Below are 19,257 nucleotides of genomic sequence, written 5' to 3' on the forward strand. Positions count from 1 at the left end.
AGCCTGTTTTATCAGTAGTTCTTCACAAAACCAAATGATAGTGGTTTGCGTATGGTTAATTTGAAATTGTATTTGGTAGTGGAGTTAACTGAAGGTAAGGAGGTAGCAATTACTTATTCACTGTAGAAAGGACAGCTTTAGAAAAAATGTGTAGAACACAAATAAAGAAGTCTGTGGTTAGAAGAAGTAGCAAAGGTAATGAAAAGTAGCAAGGGTAGAAAAGACATTTTGTAGTGGGTATATATTTAGTAGCAGATAGAATGAACAGAAAGGAAACGAGGTAGCAATGGCTTTTCACCATAGAAGGGAATGTTTTGGTACTGAAGATAACGAGCAGGGTAGAAATGACTTATTTTCTAGAGGGTATGTGTTTGGTAGTTAACAGAAGGTAACGAACTACTACAGACAAGGAGAGTCCATACCTACGTCACTACACAGAACAATAACTTAGTCTCAAAGAAACATAGACATTCTTTGAATTAACACAGTTCTAACAACTTATTGTGTATAAAGTAATTTTTATTGAAAATAATGAAGTAGTCAGTCTTACAACTTGTCTTTCCAACTCATAAAAATCGACTGAGACCATTCATGATTGAAGTGTGATTGATTAGCCAACCAGAGCTATACATCCAATGTCAGATACACCTCCTATGGTAGTGTGGAGTGCAAAAGTACCAAGTAAATACACATCACTAAATACAATCCTTGACGCTTCACATTAATATTCATTCACAAAAGGGCTAAGGTATGTGATGTAATTAACATATACTATGGTAATGTATGTTTAGGATAAAAAATGCATCATATATGCTCAAATGGAGAACAAGTTCATGTCAGTTTCATGAGAACCTCCCAGTCTTGTAAGTTAGACAGTTTCATAATCTTCAAGATTTCAGAATATGTTACCATTTACATGGATGTAAAATTGAAGATAATACTGATACTTTGGAGGGCTTTCATTTGATTCAACATAATCATAGAGTCAGAAACCATCTGAACTCAACATGAGGTTGGAGTTGGGAGAGTTAGGTGTCTGTCTCTGTATACTGGGTTTAATAAAGACATATTTGTTTTACTTGGAATACAGTGCATAAAAACACATTTCTAAAGACTGCTGAGATTTCTGCTAGCATATACAGTAAAACTGTAATAATTTTTGGGACTCTGGTGAATAGAATAACATATGTAACTATACATACATTACTGATACCACCATCAAGATAACTCATAGAAACTAACAAATAAATCCACAGAAAAAATACAATATCTCGCAGTAAGTGGCATTACTTACTATATAATAGGATCATATCATATCATATCAACTGAGAGCAGTATCAGTAAAACACTATCAGTGTAAAAGTCTACAAGTTTACCCATTTGGAATGTTTCATCTCTTTCACTTTAATGTACATGACATCAAAATTACAACAAAGCAAAATTGTATTAATTTAAATGACAAGCAAAAAATACAAAAATAGTTTGACATCTTTATTGACTTTTAGGATGACTTTGTTGTGGTGGTCATATGACAATGGCATCCTCTAAACATATAGTTCTGGTTGTCACTGTTGTGGTGGTCAGCTGAACAAGGCATCCACTGAACATGAAGTTCTGGTTGTCATTCTTGTGGTGGTCAGCTGAACAAGGCATCCACTAAACTTGTAGTTTTGGTTGTCACTGTGGTAGTCTAATTTATGAGGCATTCTGTCAACATGTACTGGTAGTTTCCATTAACTACACTGGATAGTTCAGCATCACATCTTGTCTGGCTAACTCTAACAACATAGGATCATCAAAGAACTTATTGATACTGACATCTTCACTCAGGCCCTACAAGAGAAACAAAACAAACAAATTACATTACCTTGGTAGGTTTGCAGGAAAGAGATCACATACTGGAACTAAATAGCTGAGATGAAGAATTCAAAATTCACATATGAATACATATGGATGTGTATCTATATGTGTTCATGGACATCATCATATATGTATGGAGGCACATTACTTTCACATGTAAATAATATACTCATATATACATACACTGACAGACAGACCACAGACAGACAGACAGACAGACAGACAGACAGACAGACACACACACAGACAGAGACAGACAGACAGACAGACAGACAGACAGACAGACAGACAGACAGACAGACAAAATAAATATTACTAATATTACAAGCCAATACCTTTCTCCTCCTTGTTTTAATCATAAACTCTCTGGCTAGATGAGTAGCTGGCTGTGGTTCTAATGGTCTGATGACAATACTTTTATCCAAAGGATCACCAGGTACAATCTATCAAGTGAAAAAACATCAAATAATGTAACATATTATTTCAATAAATATACTACACTTTGATTCTCATTAACGGGAAATATCTCGGCATAATATTACAGTACTTACATTTATAAGTTACAATAACCTATCAATGGTGAAACAATGATGCCAAGAGAAAGCCTGTCTTTTAAATGTGTTTTCTGAAACCGGTCTCAAATTTATGTCTTACCTGCCAGTGGTGAAATACTGACAAACAAAATGCCTGTCCTTGTGTGTGTGTTCTCAAATCTGTCTCAAATCCAAATGAATCAATGGCAGGGATGAAAGCTTTTATGGTGTACAATGGTGATCCTGGGATTGGTGCATCCTGGGTCACATGACCTCTGTTGATACAAACAGGACAACAAATGATGAATGAAGTATGATGACAAATCTTTATAACATTTGACAATGTAAGTAATACTCTGATGTGTTGACACATTCTATAAGGGAAGATCTTTCACCCAAAAAAGACAAAATTATGTAAATTTTTTAATGATTTAAAACACGAAATATTTATTTTTACTAGAACTGGTATTAACAATATGTCAATGAATTATAATGGCACAACTACAGGATGATCCATTCCAAACTAACTCCCAACACTTCATTCAAATTACAGCCATCAAATTGACTTGCCAAATTACAACTTACTACTGCGATTAAAACTTTCTCTTTCAAACACTTCAAAGAATATCTCCTGTTTGTTGTCAAGTACAACACAGTTGTAATAAGTACTGTATTCTGACGGTACGTGAATCCTTAAATTTAATTGATTGATTGATTGATTGCCTTACCTCCTCCTAGCCAGTACTGTGTAGACGGAAGACACACAGTCAGCTGGTGCCTGCACTTCAACAAAATAGTAAGGCTCCATTAAACGTGGTGTGGCCTACAGACAAGATGAATTAATGACACTGTCAGTTATGACACTGGTAATCCAGCCTTTGTTTTAACATAGATGCAAACTAAATCTATTGTTCTTCAATGTGATATTACACAAGTGGGTGATAGCAGTTCCTCTGTTGTGCAATTGTAATCACCCTGTGATCAACATAGCATAAACATTGGAAGTCCCAAAACAGCACTGCAAGTTCATGTAACTGTAAATAAATTAGTTTTCAGAAACGTCTCCCTACTGAGACTGTACTTAAACCAAAGTCCATTCAATAGCTTATCACTGTTGTATCAACATGTTGTGACAATAGTTTTAGTTTGTGTCTCTATCTTAAGAAAACTGAAGGCTCAACTACCAGAGTAATAATATGTCATCATGTTACAATGGCTACTTTAGGATGGACTTTATAATGCTATACGGAGACTCTTACACACTGTGCACACCTACTTTACAAGCCTTGCATATAATTTGTACCTCCAGTCTAACCTAGAACAATCTGACATGTCCTATTGTACTGAACACTAACTCAGACAGACAACAGTGGTTAACCTACCATGAGAAATGCTGAATACGCCACTCTTCTTGCTGTTGGTATAATCTGTCCACCACCTCGATGTAATGGTTCACCAGCAATCACTGCATCTAGGATCTTGAACTTGACATTCCGTATAGCTAAAATATAAAATAGATTTGTACTCTGTACATTATTCTTTTTCACTTATCTTTGATTTCTTTTCTGCTAAATGAGATACTAGACTCATACGCTCTTCTTAGTGCAGCCAATATTGGAACTACCATTAACAAGGCATATAATTAAATGTTATTCCCCAATATTTTTCTTCATTCAGCCAAGGAAAATATGAGTGACCTAAGGGGCCTTTGTTACTATAAGTAGCTAGACTTGATATGTTTTGGGAAGCATCAAGACAATCTACCAAAACTGCCATCAAGCATACAAAGCATGTATCCCCATGATGTTTCTTTCATGAGATTGTTTACAGGTACCTATGATCTGGATTGGAACATTGCCCTATAACACATTAATGTTTAGAGTCACAGCCCATCATGGGTATAGTCATTTTGTAAGTTTAACTTCTTATGACACAGTCACATTTTAGATACAATAACCACCTAATAAAACACACACTGGTGTTATTAGTGAGAGTTGATGTAACTATCAGGATTAAACTTACGTTCATCACAGAGTGGTCCTTCCCTGGTACCCCACTGGAAGCCTTGAATAATACTATCCTTCACAGAGTTCAATAAACCTTTGTCAACCTAAACAGTAAGAACAAAACAAAAGGTATACATTACATATCAGTAATGAAAACTAAATAGTGTTTGTACCAATGGTTGTTCACTGTGTATATAGCGTTTAATAGGTACCTAAATTATAACATGGGGCATTGGTAGACATGGGATGGTGGACATTGGTTTGAGAAAATGACTACAATTTACAAAGAACAAAACATATTGAATTTTGAATGCAACAATGTTGACTGGACTCTTAGTGGTTTACTTAATATGTACTGGACTGAGGCAAAACTAAAGGCACACTGTTGGCAAAATACTTACTACTGTGTAACGCTGGGTTAGCGTACATGGTTAGATTTACCCTGTGACACGTTAACTGCATCTATTTCCAAAAATCTGGTCAACAAAACCAGTAGCCAATAGTTTTAAACAAGTTTTGGGCGTGTCTGGTCCAAATACTTGAATAGAACGAAGCTACTAACTACTCACCTCAGATGGCAGTGTGTCATCAACCAAGATATTTGGTCCTGTGGCGTCTGGTCCAAAAGCCCAGATAGAACGGGCTGCTAATAAATCCCAGTCATACTTAGTTTGGAAAAATTCACCAAGACGTTTCCTGAAATAGTAAATTATGCATGATGGGAATATGCAACTAGCTAGAAGTGAGAGAACTGTGAACACATAACTAAACAACTACATTTATAATACACAATCCAGGATATACAAATGTTTATCAAAACATAGCCACTGATGTGAGAGTAAGTTCCTCCATTGTGATTCTGTATCAAATCAATGTATGACTTAAAGTAGTACGATACACAACATTATGCCACTTCTATTAGTCTTCTAGAGATCTATTTAGAAAGATTTACCTGTTCCATGTGATTTGTACAACTTCATTTTCAATGTCTTCAGCCAATCCTTTCTCCAAAGGCTCAGCTATCATAGTCAGTTTATTCCTGAACAGACAAGAAAGAAAGAAAGTATTGTAAACATCAAAACTTTCAATTTCCGTTTAAGGCTCAAAATGTATAATTGTCTTGATAATACAGATGACCACAGACTCACAGTCCATTTCATGAATACTGGATAATATGCCTAAATACATCTGTTTCCAATATTCCTTACTGGGAAGTGACAGTGAATAAAACCAACACATTTTATTTCATTTTATAACATCCAAGTTTTTATCAAACTTTGTGAACTCACAAGGTATCCTCCTTTTAAAGTGGCCATAGGGATGAAGACTGGGTATTCGCAACCCATAACACCAAAGTAAATGTTTTCTCTATGTACCACAATTGTTTATAGCATCTATATCAAGTACAACCCATAACACCAAAGTAAAGCATTTTCTGTATGTACCACAATCATTTATAGCATCCATATCAAGTGTAAAAGTACACTGTTTCATTTGTTAATTGACCACATTAGAATGGCCACATGCTAGGCTTGTAAATAAACCAATTGAAAAAGTATAATTTTACACTTAACATGAATGCTAATAATGAGTGTAGACATAGACAAAGTGCTTTACCTCAGTGTTACTCATTGTATTTTGGATTTTTAATCTATAAAATAATTTTATCATGGCTTCCTACTTGAAAAATAACAATTTAAAAGTTGCTGAGTTTTTTTTTTGATCAGCCTATTTTCAAAGCTTAAATCCTCACACTATTCATTTCAATGGTGGGATATTAATGTGATAGCATAAAGAGTGAAAGTATTGAGGTTAAGACATTACTTACTTCTTGTTTGGCGTTTCTGCAAAACACTTCAATGATGAAGTTTCCACGACAGTTTCACAAAATGACACAACTGGATCAGCTACTTTGATATCTGTAATATAGAATAAATTATATCACGTGACATGCTCTCTTATCGAATCCTTTATAATGTTTAAACTCAAGATATACATGTACAATAGGGAACTTGCAATCCAGACTGAGCATGCTCAGACGCAAAGGACAATGGGATTACCTGTAGTTATCGTAATACCTAATCTGGAACTATCAATAGAATAAACCTACTACAATGGTCAAGGTAACCATGAATTGAGTATCTATGGTTACAAACAACTTAACAAGATTGTTTACAATGCTGATTGATTCATATTCATCGTCATATTTCCCATAATGCAACATTCAGGATATTCAAGATGGCGGGCTTGCAAATTCTCTGTTGTTTATACCCTTAACAGACCTAGCCCTCTACAACAACACATCACTACAGTTGTACCTACAGTCTTCTAACAGAAATGCAATGTTTCATCTAATCATGTTAATTACAGCTATGAAAGGCTACGTGCCTATGAGCCTATGTTTCTGTTTTATAATACTACAAATTAGACGTTGTTTCATGGATTGCAATTTCACGGTACATTAAAATTATTTTTTCATTTTTTTCTATTTTGGAATAGAAGCAGAACAATCTGATGACATTGCTGTTGTAATTTGTAGGCAATAAAACTACTCTAAGATAGGATGTACAGCAGTCAGTGTCCATCCACGACAGAACCATTACCAACCAGGATGAGAGAAGACAGGTGACAAAAACATCAACCACTCACCTATTTCAGAATACATTTTTCTTAAATCATGCATAACACAGTCAAGGTAAAGTTCTCCAGTTCCCAACACAACATGTTCACCAGATTCTTCCACCTACAATGTAACATCAGAATTATAATAACTGGAAATGTTGAAATGTATAACAATTTTCAATAATTAATAAATATCATATCATATTAGAACTCATAACTGTCATAATAAACAAATTCTCTTCACATAATGATACCTTTCACTATACACAACTCAGTTATGTACATGTATTATATCTGATATCACTTCCTGTAAAGGTGCACATGATTCTGATTCTACACTACTCTCAATGGTGAGACATTGTGATATACATCACATTCAGAGTACTGTCGGTTTTGTTTGATTATCAAGTTTTTCACCAACATTATCACCAAAGTCAAATGTAACTTACCTTTGTTGTCAACAGTGGATAACTTTTGTTGACTTTTCTTAATCCATCCAACATTTTGGGCAATTCTGACGGATTGACGGGTTCTACTGCTATTTTAATGACTGAACTTGTGTTAAACTTGAGAGGTCGGAAAATGTAGGCCTGCAAATAAACACACAATGGTCAGTCTGGTCAAATGTGATATTATAGGGTTTAGAATACTTGAAGCACTTATTAGTTATGCATCATTTAGCAACTATGTCTACCTATTCCATGCATGAGAAATCAATTAATCAATAAAATTGTTATAGTGCTGTTTTCCAGAGCAATGGTCTGTTAAGTAGTGCTGAATGGCTAAAGCACACCATTGGCTTTGGTGAACAAATAAGTCTTCAGTTTTGTTTTGAAACAATCCAGGCTGCAGAGTGCGACTCAGTGTGGATGGCTGGAGAAGATCACAAATGTACTCTGGTGTTAGGCCATGAAGGGCTTTATATGTCAGCAGTAAAATTTTGTAGTCAATCCTGAAACAAACTGGTAACCAATGCAGGCTGATGAAAACTGGAGAAATGTGTTCAAACTTCTTGGTACGAGAGATGATCCTTGTCGCTGTACTTTGAGTACATTGTAATGTCTTCAATCCTTGAGTAAAAACTAAAACCATCTGTAAAGATTCAGAGAAATTGCATCCTCCAGTCATCTATGAATCTTTACAAACAATTTTAGTTTGTACTCAAAGCTAAGATTGAAGACACTTCTCAAGCATGGAATAAGTAGAGTTCTTGTGACCCCATTGTTTAATGAAATTTTAGATGGGAAAGTGTACACATCACATCCCCATTCACTCACCTCTTCATTGCCTCTAGGTTCAGTTATAGTGGCTGTCTTTACAATGGGTTGATCTACGCCCTCTATCAGGACCCAGTTACCAGCTGGTACACGGTTTACTTCTATCTTGTACCTGATGAGTAAAACAAATTATGAAATATTACCATCACTAACTCATGAAACCAAACATGTTATCAAATCATGAAATCTTAACATCACCAACTCATAAATCCAAACATGTTATCAAAGTTGGCATAAATATTGACTTATTAAAGTACAGATAATTTGAATCATTTTCTGTTGTTTGCTATAATTCAAACAATTGTCTGTCTTCAAACTTGATACACACTGAGAACCTAGAGTGGTAGTTGCCTTTGGGTTCACTTGTTATTTACAGCAGAAATACACTCTTACTTTTTATAGGAATGAACAAACAACATGTAGTTCAAAACACACCAAAATGACACAGTAGTCTCGTAAATAATGTATGCCATGGATTTCATGAAGTCAGTCAATCTACTACAATAAAAAATTTCAAATTGGTTGCAAACTGAAAATATACCTGGAAAGTATCTTCTGTCAAATGAACCTCTAATGGGATTGAAGTTAGACTGAATAAATCACAATTTTCAATTGATCATGATAGCGATTGAGGATGGCATGTCACCTCATAGCAATTGGGTTTCAATAGCAGCAATAAAGTTATCTTTTTGTAAAGTACTGGAGTCAAGCATTAATTTCTATTCTACTGGGTGTAAATAGTTTACCAGTTAAATATTAACTTATAAAAGTAAAATTGATGATTTTCCGTCTCACCTTGCTTCTGTGATCCACAACCTTCCAGCCTGACATATTCTGGAATCTTCTTCATCTTCCAGAGTGTAATTTTCACCAAGAACACGGACATCAGATGCTGCATGTAATGTACCACTCATCACACGTCCAAAGGCATGGAAACTGACGCCATCTTCTGTACTGTACATTTTAGTTATATGAACCATCAATGGACCCTATAATACATAGTGTGAATATCATAATAATTAGCTATTCCTATAGTTACAACTAAAAGCCATAAAGCACTATTGATTTGTGATAAAATGACACTATTTACTGACATTCTTTCCCTGTGGTTATTATCATGGTATACTACTTAGAGCTCTACCAGCAAACTGACAACTTTTGGTTACCCAGTATGTCGTTAGGAGTAACGAGTTTTGCAACAAGTAGGTCTTTCATGGTATATCACTCGATAACTTAACCAACATGCATGGATAAAACTATGTATAATGGTATGGCACAAAAATAAAACACTTTCGTAAATTACAGACTATTCTATATTCTATATGACATCTTCTGATATAACGCTGTCCCAATGCAGCATGTACAGCAGTTTATTAAAGGTTTTGATTTATAATAAATGAATTCACTCAGCCTTACCTCCTGATCACAGTCCACCATGGTATCTGCCAAGTCTGTGTCTAGTGGTCCTGTATATAGATGTTCTATCTTTGTCTTGGCATACTGTACTGGTGACTTGACATGTTGTACACACATGTCAACAAACCCTTCAAAATACAGAATTACGTGAGAGAGAAGTATTAAAACAGATACTTTCCTAAGATTATAACATCATGATCAATAAAATGTTCCAGCATGACAGCAAAATCTCTCTGCAATTCTTGTTCATTGAAAATAGAATTATTGTACCATCCAGGTGCTGCATAAAAATAACAATTCAATTTCTTGATCAAAGGCATGACTTTCTCTCCACATGCATTACTATAAGCACACATGAAAATAACACAACCATTTTCCATTCTACCTCTCTAATGTATGGTAAAAAGGAATTACAGGTCCTGAGAATTTCTTTGGTGCATAAATTGCATTAGCTCTACATATATGAAAACAATGTTTACACACATAATAAATCAAATAAAGTTACTAGGCTTAAAATCTCACCTGTAAAATCACCAAAAAACTTTTTACAGACAAGTCTTAGTAATGGTCTGATATTCATTTTCAGTTCTTCTTTGGTCAGTTTAATACCTAGTTCATCCATTACACCAGGTAATGTACTATCAACATCACCAACAACCTATCGACAAACGATATCGACACATGAAAACTGTGAAAATTTGACGTCTGTGACTCAAAATCCAACTTGTGTTTGATGACTCTAAAGAGAATCTATTATTGACAATGGATGATCAAACAGGTACTCACAGTATGGGGTGGGGTGGGGGTTTGTACCTGTACATATATTCCCAAAATCTACCTTATGTTTGATCATTCTAAAGAGAATCAATTGTTGACAATGAATGATTCAAAAGCTATTCACAGTACAGGGTGGGGGTGGGGGTTTGTACCTGTACACATATTCTCAAAATCCACCTCATGTTTGATCATTCTAAAGAGAATCTATTGTTGACAATGAATAATTCAAAAGCTATTCACAGTACAGGGTGGGGGTGGGGTGGGGGTGGGGGTTTGTACCTGTACACATATTCTCAAAATCCACCTCATGTTTGATCATTCTAAAGAGAATCAATTACTGACAATGAATGATCAAAAAGCTATTCAGAGTATAGGGTGGGGTGGGGGTTTCTACCTGTACATTTATTCTCAAAATCCACTTCATGTTTGATCATTCTAAAGAGAATCTATTGTTGACAATGAATGATCAAAAGACTCACCTGTGCAAATAATTTATAGAGTGGCTCCAAGATGAATTCTACAAAACTTCTCTGTGCAGAACTGTGTGGAGGTTTCTTGGTAAACTTACGTCTGTTACAAAGAAAGATATAACTTATAAGCCTCCTACATTACAAAGCTGAACAAAAAGACACAACAATCTTGTAAAGTTATATGACAGCTGATGCATGGCTGTGATTGAAATCACAATTATGATGATAAATATGAAATAACTTATCAAAATATTGAAACATAGCTTTATTCTAATAGATTGCAGAGTTGTTTTCACAATTCTACCTATCAGTGCACACATCAATGTATCATATCAATATTAATAATTTCCTATGACAGTCAGAACCCATTCATATTTTTTCCTGATTTCACAACAGCATGAAAATTCATGACACTCCAGATGTAACTTGTAACATACAATTTCACAAGTGGGAACACTCCCTTCCTAGCTGCAAATTACACCTTAGTATCCATGATAACTCTCATAGCCCACTACTACGTTTCAGAACTAGAGTACATGTCAACTGTCTACAACAAAACACTCACAACCCACATACACCAATACTTACGTCTTAGAATTAAAGTACATGTCACCCCAAAGTCTTCTAGAAAACTCCACATAGTCGACGTCTCCAAATGTAGTTTCATAGATCTTACAGAAAGAAGCTAAGGTGAAACACACAGCGTACTGAGAGCTGGCAAAACATACATTTCCAAGTAACGGTGACACCATGTAATCAGTATCGTCTTCTGCATATGTACTGTATAGGAGAAATTGATTAGAAAGAAAAACATAAGAACAATGTATAAGAATATCTGTGCAATGAACTTGGCACTTCAATTATTACCAGTGTAGTGATGCAACATTGTATTTGATGCTTACAAAGCTAACTACACCCATAACTCAGCTAATATGTAGTGCTAATATATAAGTACCAGTAACCTCAATTTAATTCTGTTTTGCTCAAATTGTATTTTTTGTGTATAAACAAGTACCCCTTTGATAGAGAGAGGATGAAAGGATTTGCACTCTAGTCCTACATACATATCAATTAATGAATGTTCCATCATCATCAGTCAAATGAGATCCCCTGTGTCTCACATGTATCTCATACTGTGAATATTTTGACTAAATTTAATCTAAATTTAATCTATGGAGCAAAATATTACTTTGGTAATCCATCCTTTGGTTTACTACGATAGACACAAACTAAACCTATTGTTGTTCAATGTGGTAGATTACAAGAGTGAGTGACAGCATTTCTGTGATTCTAATTACCCTGTTATCAAGACAGTGTAAACATTGGAAGTCCCAAAACAGTACACTGTAAGTTCACCGAACTCTGTCAATAAAACTCTGTGATGCCTCCCTACTGAGATTATAATCAAAACAACATCCATTCAATAGCTTATCACTGTTGTATGAACATGTTGCGATGATAGTTTTAGTTTGTGTCTATCTTAGACCAGAGTCCTATAGTATATTACAAATTATGTGTTTCTGTCTATGCAAAGTTGTGAGTTACACTTATGTATCAACTTACCTCAATAAGGCATTGACTTCATCTACAATATGTTTTAATTTGTAGTAGGCATCAGTTGGTGGTAATTTCAATTCACAAACCAGCCTATCAATTTTATTGATACATATACACACAGCTATTCTTTCCTGAACAGCGTGTTTGATGAGACGTTCTGTGTTCAACATAACACCTTCTGCTGCGTCAATAAAGATGATGGCGCCATCGGAGACACGGTATGCAGCAGTCACTTCATCAGAGTAGTTCACATGACCTGAAACGACAACACACACAGACTGATGTTAATTTCACCAGCTATGGTGATCACTCCCAATACTTTCTATTATGACAGTAGATGAAATATTTAAGTACTGGAAACCTCTAACTGGTATTTTCTAAAACCTGAATATTACGATCAAATACAGGCATAACAGTAGCCATGAGGACTAATCCCAAATCAATGGTCAACTTGGGGATTATTCTGGTTAGACAGACATTGGTCTTTGTATTCTATACTATTTGAATACATTTAATGATGCTCGGTCAAGCTTACTATGTGATACCTATTTTGTACAAGATAAAGCATCTGGTTTGTTGACCTGAATATGCCAACTTGTACCACCACATGCAAGCCAAGTTGAACATGTTGGAATAAAGAATATGGGATCTATACCCTGGTCCTTCTACACCAATAAAACATGCATCTACATTACGCATTGCTCAAAATATTGGTCAAAATCTTCTCAGTCACCAATTCTCTAAATTATGCCTGTGCAGGTATAGTTACATCATTCCCAAAATGTTTTCCTTGTGAATGTGACTTCTTGTCAATGTCTGCGTCTCAAAGTGACGAGGTCCCTAAGGTCACTCTGACTGGCTGACCAAAGAAAATTATCGGAGATTGATAATGATACCCCCCCCCCCCCCCAGTAGAATAAACAGTGGATTGAACTGTGTCTTTGCTGCATGAGTTTAACTTCAATGTGGTGACTTAGGAAGTAAACAAATAATACCAAACTTATATATTCCTACCTGGAGTATCAAATACATTCATTAGATAGGATTTATCTCTTGTATCTTGCAATACCAATGTTACAGGTGTTGACTTTATACTGACTCCTCTCTGCGAAAGATGAAAAACCAGTCACATTAAAGTTACCATGTAGGTAAACTACAAACAATTACATGTAAAACTTCTATAATACCAATTAGATAAGAGCTTTTTTTATATATATGGACAACAAATATGTCAACATCATTCATAAATGCATAAACTTGACACACACATTTCATATTGCTTTTATTGTCGCTGAAATGATGATTCAAAGATATCAGATAAGGATAACCTGAATTATCAATTTTCATCAGTAACATCTTTTATTGGTTCCTAATTGTTTATCTGACAGTATATATTATATACTATGTGACATGTGGAAAGTGGAAAGTGGAAATATCTAATATTTTGAATGACAACAGACGTACATTTAGCTTATCCACAATGTATCATTGCAACTCAGTCTTTCTAGCATACAGTAATGTACATTGATATATAACAAAGCAAGGGTCCAAAGTTATAAATTGGCAATGTTTATAATTCTATTTGGCTAAAATGCAATCACATGTTCTAACACATTTAGGTGGTACAATCGCCCCCACCCCCACCCCCAACCCATACCCTCCACAACAGCAAAAAGAAAGGAGAATTTTCCTACCTCCACTTCTGTGAAGAGTGTGTCTGTGTAGCGAAGCTGAAAGAAAATAATGATGAACAAGAATGTTTTTATCAATTTTAGGAAACCTGCAAATGTATACATGTAACATGATGAATAATCATATGATATCCAACAATCGTTCTGTTAGTGTTAACTTATAAATCACGACTATAACTCAACACACATATAAGTGAATTGATGAGTTATTCATTTTTTAGATCCAAGATGACATGCATGAGAAGCCACATTGTCATACTTAGTTGAATGTTGTTGGAAATAACATTTTTATCACTAAAGTATACTGGACTCTGTTTTCTTGTGAGTTATTTTATAGAAGAAAGACTAAACACATTTTATTTGCAAATACCCTAGGGTTACAATCACTTACCCGTTTGTCATCCTTTGTTCTTAGTTCAGGGTGGGTTTGTTCCAGTAAACAATCGACAAATGATGTCTGTCAAGAAAGAGAGTTAAAACAAATTTTAGAATCATTTATGATTCATTTTGAAATTCGATTTTCTAACTTTGATATTAGTTCCCTATATTTTTCATTGTTCAGCCCAGGGACCTTGTCACTCTGAGACAAAAAGGGAATAAATTCAATATGTCCTCACAGAAGACTGACATTTACAGTAAAAGACATGGTATGGTTAACTTTACAACATTATTGGCGAAGGAAAACTTTTTGTCCTTGCCAAACATTTCCTCTTAAAAAGTTCTGTAAGCTCGATAAAAATGTTTCCAAATAACACTTATACATCATGTGTTGTATATGGAAACACACTTTCAGATTACTGAATACTTCAATTGTGTGAATGTCTGTCACATCTTACCAAGAATTGCCAAAGTGTCATAACTGTAAATATTTTATCTCAATGTATCTTACCTTGCCATGGTGTAGATGGCCTGCTAAAGTGACATTTCGTATCAACTCAGCGTTGTCCATCAAATCAGCAAGATATCTGAAGTAAACAGAAAATACATTAAGTAAGATTTCTAAACAAACGTCCAGTGCTTATCCAAACTCTGTACTTCACTGCTCTTCATGGTAAAACATAGATTCATATTGTAAGTGGAAATATATTTTGTGTAAAACTTGATAATTTTGTGTTATTAATCATCTAATACAACCAAGTACTTACTACTAGTACTAGGACGTGGATAATCCTTACTACATGTGATGTGTGTTTTTAAACTGTATCATCTTGTAGAGCCCTTCAATTATCTAATAGAATCCATTACTTACTGTAACTCCTAGGCTGAGTAAAGAGCTCTGACTACATGGGTGGTTTTACTAATACTATATGTAATCTTGTTGTAGAGCTCCAACATAACATACAGCAATGGCAGAGCAGGGAAATCAAGATCACTAATTTGGCACACTAAGTCATACAGACAACCATGGCAACAGGAATTCTGATTGACAGTGTGCTTGCTTGGTGTGTTCATTATATGTGTACTATAAAAGTGTGATTTTCATGCAGGTTGACAAAGACAAGATACTCAAGTCAAAATGGTATCTCACTGGATAATGAGTTGTGTGACAATATCTATATCACCTATATGTGGTACACAGTAACTTTCTGATAAACAGACAGGTTCCATAACACAGTGTAGCACATTTGGACTATTGTCTGCAAATGCAACACTATATCAGAAACACTTACTCCATGTCATAGGTTGTATGCGGCAACTCTTGTTCAACCAGGGAAAACTTTTTGATTTTGACAGGGGCAATGATTGGTTCTGTCAGAGGTTGTGTGTCTTCTTCTTGTATGATGGTCTCTACTTCAGGACCATATATCTCCCCTGCTGTGGGGTAATATTTCTTGTCTTCATGTAGAACGATGGCCTGTGAGGGTGCTACATCATGGTCCATGGCATCATCCATATCATCATCATCCTGTAATTTGAATATCAAATTAATCAATATTGCAATTATTTCATTTTACATTATTTATATTTAAATATTCAAGTAGTCTCTATCTATGTGCAGTGAAAAACAAAAACAACTGGGATCAAAAATGAAGAACATACACAAAATATATGTTCTATACAATACAACAGTAACTACATAAATTTGAATCAAGCAGAAGTAGCCATATACTAATGTATTTGCTTATAATAGTATGCTGTTATTTGGGTGATTACAGTAATATATTTTCCCCAGGACCTGACACTAAACTTTATTTTCCACTTTCTTTTTGGAAATTTAGCCAAAAACATTTTGGTTCACGGTGAAAAATATTGAAATTCATCTTTGCTTGGCCTCACAATTTGCAATTTTGAATGCACTTTATACTTAGTCTGTACTACTACTACTACTACTACTACTACTACTACTACTACTACTACTATAGTAGTAAGCACAGGTACTCGAATCAATGTGTATGATTTAAAATAAAAATATGTATGTAAATAAGACTTATTTATATACTATACATTTTTTTCTACACATTGATTCAAGTACCTGTGGTAGTAAGTATCATTTTTAGAAACAATCACTTCAAAACATTTGCAATGATATTCTATCAAAATAGTTCTGTTTGCAGTTACGGATGGGTGATCGGATGTTACGGAATATGTGTATATTCTGTAACCGGCAAGGGTATTTTTTGACTATCGTAAATACCTATAATAACGTCATTATTTTGTATTATGATCATCCTAGACTAGAATATTACCATCCTGGAATGGAATATTATTAGCTCAAAACTTGACACAAGACAAATGACTGTGAGTACCATCAATATTACGAAGACAAAACGGCTATTCGTCAACGTTTGGATCAGTGAATACTTACGCCATCGTATTGGTATCCCCTATTATCGTCATGATCCTGAGCATCGTCGTCGGAATCACTGGCCAGCTCTGGACCAATGTAATTCCCGAACTCGTCGTAAAGGTCGGCGTCCATCTTTTACAGCTCAAAATGTCGTGAAACACCACTCGCTGAACTACTGTGGATGTAAGGAAACGAGTCTTTTCCTTGAAGTTTCTCTTCTACACACGATGACAGAGTCGGTATATCGTAGCGATCACTTAGATCTGCAGGCAAATGAATGTTCTTGTGTATTTTTCAGCACATTACGAAAACAAAACAGCACGCTTTCGCATCCAAGATGGCAGCGACCATACGAAGCGTGAACGTTTACTTATCCTGCCATTGGTGGCGCTAGTATATGACACCGTCATGACACCGTTCGCTAGCTCTCCCTTTATTGATATGAACATTTTGTTCTGTAGAGTATGTTCTCAATACAAACCATAACCGATATTGCAATTTTGTTATGTAAATTTACACACTTCTATCATTAATTTGTTGGGGGACTCTGTTTTTATTCCTGTCAGTTGTACAGTGATTATTTTTAAGGTAATGCGCTTCATAAGAAATACTTTGTTTTCATTAGTCTTTTTTCGATGTTTTTGCAATGGAAAAAGTTGGTTAAACAAGTATAAGAACAAATTTATTGTTGCATGTAAAACAATAACAATACGACAACATATCTGAAAATTGAATAAAGATTTTATGAACAACTTACTTGGCCAGAAAGTCACATGCGAACATTCAGTAAAATATAATACAGAAATTGAAGCCTGAACATTATGACAGAGAGAGAGAGAGAGAGAGAGAGAGAGAGAGAGAGAGAGAGAGAGAGAGAGAGAGAGAGAGAGAGAGAGAGAGAGAGAGAGAGAGAGAGAGAGAGAGAGAGAGAGAGAGAGAGTGTGTGTGTGTGTGTGTGTGTGTATTTGAAAAGTACATGGTACTTTGCTGCCGTCAGACCTAACATTTCTAAGGTATATTCAACATCATCACAGATTCAAAACACTTTCAGCATGCTCCACTGACTTCTAGCAATGATCCTTATTCATGAAAACTTTCAGACCAGAAAAGAAAACACTGAAAAAAATGAAAAGGGTAGCTTTGCTAATTTGTTTCATTTATTTTGGAAAAATGTTGTTTATTTGTAGAATATTCAAATAACATGTCATTGTTTCTAGCAGAATTGCAATCAGCTGTTGATACGATAAGCTTTCCAAATTGCAAAATTTGAACACAAACAATATTTACAATATTTGAATATTTCAAGTTCACAGGATGATAAATTATGGGGAAAACCATATATTTATCAAGAAGGGTTTTTAAGTATTGGCCAATGGACAGTGAATGATAGTGCTGTACTTGTACAGAGTTCAGCATCATCAAAGTTATCATTTTCTGAAATAGCATGGATATAGGATGGGGTTGGGGTGAGAGGGTGGGATCAGGGTGGGGGAAGGGGTGGGGGAGGGGAATTAAAGATACATACAGAAGCAAACCTCGGTCATCTTTCAGGTCTAAAGATCTGTTCTTTTATTTAGTCATTGTTAGCATTTGCAGCAAATTTCATCAACACGGTCCATGAGTAATTTCACAAGTCACAAAAAAAAGTCAAAAATAACTTGGGAGAAGCAACAGTTTACCAGCAATGAACATTTACCCTGTACACCTTTCAGTTCTTTTTTGTTGTTGCAAAAATCTTTATATGAAACTAGTAATTTATACATTACAAAAATCAAAAAGGTAAATCATATTAATAATAGAACAATGATGACAAGTTTACTGTTGTACGACAGTATACAGTAAAATTTATTTCATCTCAATGCAGGGACAATTTACCATGTTGTAAGAATCCTTGTCTGCAAATGTTCTTTTCAAACACAAAACAGTGGTGGTTAATCTCAAACCATGATTAGTGTGAGGTCAAATGTGAAAGACTTCAACATTTCATCAACAATAAAATGATAATTGCAAAATTCACTCTGCATTTCTTTCATCTTATAGGAAAGTACAAAATAATTACTTTGGAACTATAAATTGGAAAGGAACGCAATGTTTTGATCAGTCTACTATGGACCTTGATCACGCAATGATTTAATTATTCAGCGTGAACGTTTCTCTCTGAACTGGCTCATCTTATATAGTTTTTTTTTTCAAAGTCATTTGTAACAGCTATAGAGGGATAAATCCTGTTCTGTATTAGTTTCATAACTTTGACTGGACA

The 19,257-nt window shown here is 34.9% G+C and overlaps 1 protein-coding gene across 1 annotated transcript; it reads right to left on the reverse strand.

Moving 5' to 3' along the window:
• Nucleotides 1-545: 545 nt before the first annotated feature.
• On the reverse strand, nucleotides 546-17,339 carry LOC144433512 (116 kDa U5 small nuclear ribonucleoprotein component-like). The gene is made up of 24 exons (XM_078121821.1): nucleotides 17,016-17,339; nucleotides 15,880-16,115; nucleotides 15,099-15,174; nucleotides 14,601-14,666; nucleotides 14,213-14,248; nucleotides 13,533-13,623; nucleotides 12,525-12,774; nucleotides 11,550-11,741; nucleotides 10,971-11,061; nucleotides 10,237-10,372; nucleotides 9,715-9,842; nucleotides 9,094-9,287; nucleotides 8,299-8,410; nucleotides 7,471-7,611; nucleotides 7,049-7,142; nucleotides 6,228-6,318; nucleotides 5,352-5,438; nucleotides 4,969-5,095; nucleotides 4,416-4,503; nucleotides 3,776-3,894; nucleotides 3,122-3,216; nucleotides 2,515-2,668; nucleotides 2,196-2,303; nucleotides 546-1,833 (listed from the first exon to the last, which is right to left on the reverse strand). The coding sequence occupies exons 1-24, from the start codon at nucleotides 17,127-17,129 to the stop codon at nucleotides 1,738-1,740; spliced, it is 2,922 nt and encodes a 973-aa protein (XP_077977947.1). The 5' UTR covers nucleotides 17,130-17,339; the 3' UTR covers nucleotides 546-1,737.
• Between the last annotated feature and the right edge of the window lie 1,918 nt (nucleotides 17,340-19,257).

This window comes from Glandiceps talaboti, chromosome 4, assembly GCF_964340395.1.
Source record: "Glandiceps talaboti chromosome 4, keGlaTala1.1, whole genome shotgun sequence".
NCBI classification, from domain to species: Eukaryota; Metazoa; Hemichordata; class Enteropneusta; family Spengelidae; genus Glandiceps; species Glandiceps talaboti.

Excerpts from the sequence above, each read along its gene's own strand:
- LOC144433512 (XM_078121821.1), bottom strand. The coding sequence starts at position 17,129 with ATGGACGCCGACCTTTACGACGAGTTCGGGAATTACATTGGTCCAGAG. Across the intron at positions 11,062-11,549 it reads ATGTACTTTAATTCTAAGAC|ACGTAAGTTTACCAAGAAAC; the intron begins GTAAGTATTGGT and ends TCTTTGTAACAG. Across the intron at positions 6,319-7,048 it reads AAAAATGTATTCTGAAATAG|ATATCAAAGTAGCTGATCCA; the intron begins GTGAGTGGTTGA and ends TCTATATTACAG.